Raw genomic sequence first — 8,957 nt, forward strand, 5'->3', positions numbered from 1 at the left:
AATAATTTTAAGCAAACCAGTAAATAAAATAAAAGAATTGTAAAGACGTAATAATAGATGTAATAATAGATCGAAAGTTACATATTGTGCTTTTAAATACTTATGATCTTCTAATATCTTATTTGAAAATTTTAGATCTCATTTTAGTAATACAAAGTTTATGATAATATTCAATATATGAATTCTACATAAAAAAACAAAAAGAGAAGAGACAGTTGCCGTGGAAAATAGGGATGAGGTTTTGAATTAATTATTTGTATCTATTAAAATAAATAAATAAATAAAGATAAATTTACTTCATTCCTGTAAAGCTTTTTCTACAACTTACACAAAAAATAATGATTTTCTACTAAAAATCATAAATTTCGCATTAAACACTGCAAAATTATTAAATGATCTATGAAATTACCAAATATGTAGATAAATAAGCTAATGAGCTGCAAAATTTTCTTAATAGACGATTAGTGGTCCTCATTATAATTTTATGTATTTATTTATTTATTTATTTATTTATTTATTTTAAGTTTACACCATATTTTTGTTAAAATTTCTCACAATCAAAGAGTTCGTTTAAAATATATAATTTTCTTTTCTGTTTTAAAAATAGTTTTGAAGATTCATACTATAAAAATATGTTTTTTCTTCTTGACAAGGGATATGATTTTTGCAGCTGTTTTCGTAGGTTTAAGCTACAAAATTAGTAATTTCATAGAGGTCAAATTTACGAAATTACTGCTCATGTAGATTTTTTATATTTTTTTCTAAAATTTTGTAAGTCAACTACTAATTCCCAAGTCAACCTGCGAAAACCTACAATTTTACATGCCAAACCCTACAAAAAAACTATATAATTTTACAGGTTAAACCTACGATTTTAATGTCAAAATGATAACGTTTTATGCATTCCGCATATCCAACAACTATTTCAGAGGTTGGACTTGCAATATTAGTCGTTATTTGGGGGAATATTTTTAATTTTTGCCAAAATTTTAGACAAAGTTTAAATAGATTAGCTAGATTTGTATTTTCTGCTTAAATAAGGAAATTTTGTAAAGATTTTTTTTGATAATGATGTGTAAAGAGACTTGCCTTTTGTGTTACATGGTTAATGCATTAATGCATGACAAACAATATTATTCAGTTTGTTTTATATAATTTTTTTTTGTAATTGTTGTTAAATAGACTATTAAACTTTTTTTTATTTGTTCTCATTACATAATTAAAATGAATTTCAATAATGTAATTCAATCATATTGGACATTATAATGGACATTGTATCTGATTAAACAAATTATATAATAACATATTTAGGCCACCTAAGATTCAATATCATTTTTGCCATTTGATATCTACCCTATTGGTATAATATTAAGATTATATTTATAATATTATTAGTTGTTATTTATAACATAACCTTGGTACAAAATCACAAACTTACGTTGATGTGATTAAAGCATATTATAATATTATATCATTAGTGTACTTTTTCTAGTTTGCCCTAAAAAAGCATATAAAAATTAATTAAAATCAAGATAAACGGGGTAAAATAGTAAATACAGAAAAAAAATTTCTCGAAGAGTGTAGTAAACAAATATATTCCACTGTCGTCTTCCTTGAGCATAAAAAGTCGGGGCGAAATCAGTCAAAGCATCCTTCGCTGCTCACACACGCATCTGTCACGTAAGCGGATTTCACTAACATACGCAGCAGCGATTCCCTTCTTCCTGCATCTCATTTTCAACAACAATGGTGAAATACAGATGGATGCTACTCGTATTGTCTCTCATATTGCTTGTAGAAATGCAGTTTTCTTCTGCAATGGCAGCTCCAGGTGAGCCCTTTCACGAACTTCTACACTTGTTTACTAGTTTCACTCTTGTTTCTGAGAATATTATTGGATTTCTGGTTTGAAATTGAGATTTTATCTATGTTTTTTGATTTGATTCTTTATCGGTTCGGAAACTATTAACGTTTGTGTTCCGGTTTATCCTCCGAGCATTTGAGCTGCAATTTTCTGAACTGCTGATCACTTTAACACATTCTAGCTATGAATAGTTGAATATTTGTGATTATTCGTTAAAATGTGTAGATTTGTTATCTGGAATCAATGCGCAAGTGAGTAATTCCCAACCGGTTGAAAAAACCAAAAACGATCTATACTCAGGTAGTGATTACTTTAGGGTTTTGAGTTCGCAGATAAGTCCGCCATGATCGAATCTGGAAATGTGTGGACCAGGTTTTGGTGTTGGAAAAAGTTACCGGAAAGAATCAGCCAGTTGTATTCCACAAATTACTAAAAGCTTCGGAAACAAGTTGTAATATGCTTCTTAGAGCTATTTCCTGATAAAATATTCGACTCCTAATTTGATCAATCCATTTTTTTCAACTTGTCGGTGCTTTTTTCCCCTTGCATTTATGTAAATATATCTGTGGTTGGTGAATAGTAGTTTGGAGTAATTGAATCACAATGCTGTCCTCTGATCCTCTCTACTCCTATCAGTACCTAAACTAGGGGTTACATTATAGTATATTCCTTTTAAGTACTATGAATTATGAAAGACTTTCATATATGAGCATTTAAAGTTAAAACTGTGTAGCATAACTATTTTCCTCCATTAACGCAGGTTGCCCCTTGGACATAACAGGCTCAAATCTTACTCAAGCTGCCATCCTTTGTTCCAACACAGAATCTAGAGCAAGTTGTTGTCGTTACATCAATGCCCTTGTTGCAGTATCTGTTGTTCATTATGCAAATACAACCAACAATTTAGGAGTCACTCCAGAATTATCCAAAATTTGCCTCCAAACCATATCTGAAACTTTAGAACTACACGGGATGACAAGAAACGCGACACTTTTCTGTGGATTTGGAACCAAAATTCCTGTCAATTATGAATGCCTTGGAAGAACAACTGTTAACCAGATGCTCGAATCTCCAAAATTCTCAAATGTCACTCTAAATTGCAAAGTCCCATTTGGAGAAAATGGTTGTAAAAAGTGTTTGAATTCTGGCATCTTGTTTATAAGAAACCTAGTGGGAACAGGAGACAATACAACATTAAGCACTTGTAGAGATGCAACATTTGTCTCTCTTGCTACCCAAGTTGATGACATGTCAGCTTTTGAGATAGCTGGTTGCTTTTTTGGAGTTCAAGGCCTCAATAACATTCCATGTAAGTAAAGATTTATAAAATTCTACATTGTGAGTGGATTATGGATATTTATATGATTCTTTTTTTTCCCTATCTTTTTGTAGTTTTGGAATCCTCTCCCCCTACATTTCCACCTGAATCATCTCCAACCCCATTTGCTGCTAGCCCTAGTCAACTATCTTTGACCACACCGAATTTACCAAAACGCCATTCCTATCATCTCTCACTGGTTCCTGGTATTGGTATTGGTGTTATAGCACTTGCCACTTTGATGCTTGTACTAATGATTTTCCTTATTCGTGGGAAAACTAAAGAACTTGAATCCGATAAATCTTCAATGAGAACATTTTCTCAACCAATGAGAAAGTTCCAAGAATGCCCTTCGTCCATGTTCAAAAAGTTTAGCTATAAGGAAACTAAAAGGGCAACTAATAATTTCGGTACCCTTATTGGACAAGGAGGATTTGGTAGTGTATACAAAGCTCAATTTAATGATGGATTATTATTAGCAGTGAAACGTATGGATAAAGTTTCAAAACAAGCTGTTGAAGAATTTTGTAAAGAAATTGAGCTTCTTGCAAGACTTCATCATCGACATCTTGTTTCCTTAAAAGGATTTTGCATTGAAAAACATGAAAGGTCAGTTGTTTGTAAAATAAAACTAGTTTGTTTTATAGATGTTGTAAATGAATAGTTTTGTAAATATTGCTTTCTTGTTTTTGTAGGTTTCTTATGTATGAATATATGGCAAATGGGAGCTTAAAGGATCATCTTCATAGTATGCACATCTTTAAATATATTTCTTGTGCTAATTACAGAAATACCATTATTTAACCATTTGAATTTTCCTTATTCCAATAAAACCATAAAAGCTACAAACATTTTTACAATTCAACAATTTTGACCTAATATTACAAGTCAAAATGGTTGATTTGGAAAAAATAAATTAAATTGCAAAAACTGCCATTTTTTTTCTTTTATGTAATTTGTCAAGATTTCTTAAATTTTTTTTTCTGAATTTGTTATGCTTGTGTGTAGCTCCAGGTGTCCCTCCGCTGAGCTGGCAGACAAGAATTCAAATTGCAATCGATGTGGCAAATGCTTTGGTAATAATAATAATAATAACATAAAAGAAGTTTAACATTTATTTGGAAATGTTTTTTGTTTTTTTTTTTTGGTATTCTGATTTATAATTTTGTATTCAGGAATACCTCCATTTCTACTGTGATCCTCCTTTGTGCCATAGAGACATAAAGTCTAGCAATATATTACTTGATGAGAATTTTGTAGGAAAGGTAAAATATGCTTTTTAATTGAATTTTTAAAAATAATTTAAAGTTTCATATTTTGATATTTATGATCCAGGTGGCAGATTTTGGGCTTGCATATGCTTCTAAAGATGGATCCATTTGTTTTGAACCAGTCAACACAGAGATCAGAGGAACTCCTGGTTAGAAAAATATTTATATTCTTAATAATCAAAATCTCATACTTTATGATTCTAACCGAATTGGAATTGGAATTCGAGATTCCATTCCAAACACATAACATTTTGTGATTCCGATTCCGTTTCAGGTTACATGGACCCGGAATACGCCATAACACAAGAACTGACTGAAAAAAGCGACATCTACAGCTACGGTGTTGTGCTTCTGGAATTACTAACCTCAAAACAAGCCATACACGAAAACCGAAACCTAGTCGAACTATGCCAACCCCATATGAAATCGGAATCACGATTCATGGAACTGGTAGACCCCGGAATCGGCGATTCCTTCGACACAGACCAACTCCAAACTATTGTAACAATCATAAAATGGTGCACGCAAAAAGAAGGGAGAGGTAGGCCTTCGATTAAGCAAGTGTTGAGGCTTTTATACGAGTGTGCGGACCCCATGCATAATGGGTTTGTTGAAGCGGTTGAGGATGAGAGAGGGAGAGGGAAAGGGAATAGGAGAGAGAAAGATGGGAATGGAAATGGGAATGGGATTAGTTGGGATGGGAGGGGTTTGGCCAGTTCTTCTAGCACTTCAAGGTCTTATTGTAGTAGGAGTTTTTTGCTTGAGACTACCGGATCATATTCATCTCCTCCTCAATCTCCTTCCAATATGTCTTCTGTTTAACTTCATATATACATTCGATTTAAGTTTCTACATGTACATACACACTATCATCATCATCATCATCATCATCATCATTGTTCGTTTGTTACTTACTACTGGCTTTTCTATTGCTATTCAAAACAAGAACAGAAGAAGTTGGGTGTTTGGGAGTAGTTTAGAGAGATTTTGTTTTGAGTTTTGTGTATTAAAATATCCTTCAACCATATTGTTTTTCATTCATTTAGATTTTGTTTTTAGTTTTGGTTTTGTATATATAAATGGATTTATCTTCAAAATGTTAATTCATAAAGGTAAACAGTTTTGCATGGAAGTTAAGATCAACTTTGAGATACACAACATCTGGATTTATATTCGACATTCTACATACAATTCTTTTTTTTTCTCGATTAAAACAGAATAATGGTATTTTTCAAGCAACTATCAACAACTCCAAAAAAAAACACTAACTAGAGATCTTTTTCTTCTTTGAAGATGTTCGTATAGTTGAGAACCATTATGAAACTACAAGTATGTTTAAGAAGATACACAAATACAACTATAATGATACAAAATGTTATGATCAAAGCATAACTTGAAACAAAAAAACATGCAAAAAAAATCTTTCACAAAATCAACCCTTGCTCTAGAGAACATAACCAATCACATTCACATAAACCAAAGCTCTTTTCCCACAACCCCCTCTCAAAAACTAGTCCTTAGGCCCTAGGGTTCTTGAATCATCAACCTCTCTGAAATAGCAACAAACTTTTGGAAACATCAAATCAAACCCATGAACGCATTTTGATCTTTGACTTGTAATCCATAATCACATGAATTAAAAGAACACGTGGCATGTCTCTTTTGATCCATCTTAATCTTTTCTTCACAGAAAAATCCACTAGGGTTCTTGAATCATCAACCTCACTTGCCAATTCTTGTTCAAATCCATTGAAAGAAACACTTTCTCAATCACGGGTTTCTCACAAAAGTTGTAAAAACCACAACCACACCCATCATTAAATTTCCAAAAATACCCTTAGCAACCAGCAGCCACCAAGAACTTCTTTTTACTCACGGGTTCCTCAAGCAACACAACAACATCATCCAACTTCTCAAACAACTCCTCAAGTTCACTAACTCCAAATCTCCTATAATCCAATTCTCTCTTATACCTTTGTTGATAAATCGCCTCAAAACACCCCAAAAAAATCCTACACGAATAACTCACCAAAATCTCCTGCAACTCAAACCTAAACTTATCCAAACTCTCATCTTCTTCTTCCAAAACTACCCTTTCCTCATCTGAAAACTCATCAGAAGACACCACACCCTCTTCCCTACCCTTCCCTTTCCTATCATTCTTCGGTAAACATTTCCTCAAATACACAAACTTCCTCTGCCCTTTTCCTTCAACCAAAATCTTATCCCCCATTTTCTTCAAAAGATTCACAAGTTTCAAAGTTCCATACTCAGAAACATAAAGAGGCCTCCCAAAACTTTTCTGATATTCACCTGGAAGCCTCCCGAGAGGCAAACACCCACCGAAAGATTCTAGAAGCTTCATTAGTTGACCGGTCAAACCTACCAAATCGCCAGGCTGGACCCACATCTGTTCATAAGAACCAACATGTGGTAGACTATAAGATCTTGATGTTGTAGTGTTGTTGTATTCAGATACCATGTTTGTATTATAATAGGTTTGTGAGATTCCTCTATACACAATCGCCTCTTCTTCATTTTGAAAATCTGAATTTTCAGTTATTTGGCATCCCATTAAGAAGGTGGAGACATCACGGGTGGGGGGTAGGGGTAGGGTACGTGAGGTAGGGGGGAGGGGGACAAAACCTTCTCCACGAACTACACTAGGCCAATCCCAAACAAAACTACCAGCATTACTTAAAGCAGATGAAACACCAACACCAGATGGAATCACAAGAATCACAGTGTACCCACGTTGACCAAGAATGTGTAAAGCAGGAGAAAAGTCAACATCACCTGAGATTAACATGATGGAAGAAGGAGGAGGGTTGTCTAAAGCAAAGAGAAACATGTCTACAAGAATAGCTTTATCAGCTGCATCTTTTCTTCCATTTGGGACATCTATCAGCTTCACACCTGTTCTTTGACAGCCTTCTCGTAGTCTTCTAGGAAAGGCGTTGAAGTCGCCGTATGCAGAAAACATGGTCACAGCTCCGGTGATTATAGGGTGGAGACGTAAGGCCATGCGGATGTTTCCGGCCACATCTTCAGGGCGGATGTCGCTAGGGACAGGGCAGTTTTCCATGTCCCAGAGTATGGCGATTGGACCATCTGATTGGTTGGTTGAATTTGGAGAAAAATTTGTGTTTTGCATTGAGAAGTGTGATTGTTCCATGGATCCTGATGATAGAATGAATGCTGATGTGTTTGTGTTAGCCATTAATAGTACCTGTTGATTGTAGAAAAGAAACTTATTAGCTTCTTTGAAGTTCACATTCGTGTAAATTGTAATCAGGTGAATCGAATTTAAAATGGATATGTAGTGAGGTTTTTGAACAATTGGTTTGGCATTCAAGTGGAACAAACGTACGTCGATGAAATAAGAATCAATCGTATTAACACAGGTGAAATCCGATACTCAACCAAGCTAAAGGATCTTAACCTGAGCACTACGACAATCGAATTGACAAGATGAATTGGAATAAAGATTCGAGCATCAAATTAAACAAGGAAATCATTCTAAAACGGTAAACCACGACCTAAATAGATTATAATTGAAAGAAATAGGAAACCAGGAAGACAATTAACAGAATCAATAGATCTGCAGCTGCGGAAATGAACGAATTGAATAGCGGATTGAAGATTCAATGATTTACAATCTTTATAAGAATCAAAAACCCATGTAGAGGGAGAGATTTATTTACCTTGGCGAAAGTAGAAAGGTGTTCTTGGGAGTGAAATTTTGATTCTGAAACGTAATAGCGAGAAGGGTTGTTTTTTTCACCAAAATCTGGTATTTTAGGGGAAAATGAAAATGCTTAACGTGCACCGACCAGGACAATAAATTGAGCTCACCGCCTACACGGCCCCATTGTGTCTTAACAAAATCAAAATGGATATATACGGATGAGTAGATAACTATCAATTACAAATGATAAAGTTTACTTTATGTCTTTATGCTTAAATCTTAATAAAAAATCAAATAAATTATATGCTAGTATTTTTTTTTTTAAAATATTTTTATATTGCAGCTGTTAAAGACTTTGAAAAGTTTTAGATTTTAATTTTAAAGAAAAAAACTTTTGAGTTTTTTTTTTTAATAGAAACTTTTAGGTTGTATGTTAAACAAATTTTTTTTTTTATTGAAAAGTCGCTTCAAATAGCATTTAATAAAATATGTCGGCATATTATAACAAATTTAAAGGATTACCTTTAAAAGTATTATTTATACATTTTTTTTTTTAAACATATCATTTTATGTAATTTTATACATTGCGAAAATTTTATATTATTTTTGTTGAACACTCATATATCATTAAAAGCTAATCCTTTCAAATTAAAGGTACTTTTATCAAACATGCATTTGTTTATATATATATATATATATATATATATATATATATATATATATATATATATATATATATATATATATATATATATATATATATATATATATATATAGGGTTAGGTTATATTGTTTCCAGTAACTATTATGTGCCAG

General features: G+C 32.8%; 2 protein-coding genes across 3 annotated transcripts; one reads left to right on the plus strand and one right to left on the minus strand.

Annotated features, from left to right (window-relative positions):
• The first annotated feature begins 1,614 nt into the window (after nt 1-1,614).
• LOC111895593 (probable receptor-like protein kinase At1g49730) lies at nt 1,615-5,367 on the plus strand. Of its 2 annotated transcripts, none has more exons than XM_023891675.2 (8): nt 1,615-1,831; nt 2,625-3,173; nt 3,257-3,791; nt 3,878-3,930; nt 4,191-4,258; nt 4,358-4,447; nt 4,518-4,602; nt 4,728-5,367. In XM_023891675.2, the coding sequence occupies exons 1-8, from the start codon at nt 1,747-1,749 to the stop codon at nt 5,273-5,275; spliced, it is 2,013 nt and encodes a 670-aa protein (XP_023747443.1). In that variant the 5' UTR covers nt 1,615-1,746; the 3' UTR covers nt 5,276-5,367. The 2 variants fall into 2 exon arrangements, with proteins under 2 accessions (XP_023747443.1, XP_023747444.1); XM_023891676.3 differs by lacking the exon at nt 1,615-1,831 and adding an exon at nt 2,051-2,525.
• Nucleotides 5,368-5,711: 344 nt separating this feature from the next.
• Nucleotides 5,712-8,313, minus strand: LOC111895595 (uncharacterized). The gene is made up of 2 exons (XM_023891677.3): nt 8,158-8,313; nt 5,712-7,682 (listed from the first exon to the last, which is right to left on the minus strand). Exon 2 carries the CDS (start codon nt 7,671-7,673, stop codon nt 6,291-6,293), a length of 1,383 nt encoding a protein of 460 aa, XP_023747445.1. The 5' UTR covers nt 7,674-7,682; nt 8,158-8,313; the 3' UTR covers nt 5,712-6,290.
• Between the last annotated feature and the right edge of the window lie 644 nt (nt 8,314-8,957).

Source organism: Lactuca sativa, chromosome 7 (genome assembly GCF_002870075.4).
Source record: "Lactuca sativa cultivar Salinas chromosome 7, Lsat_Salinas_v11, whole genome shotgun sequence".
NCBI lineage: Eukaryota > Viridiplantae > Streptophyta > Magnoliopsida > Asterales > Asteraceae > Lactuca > Lactuca sativa.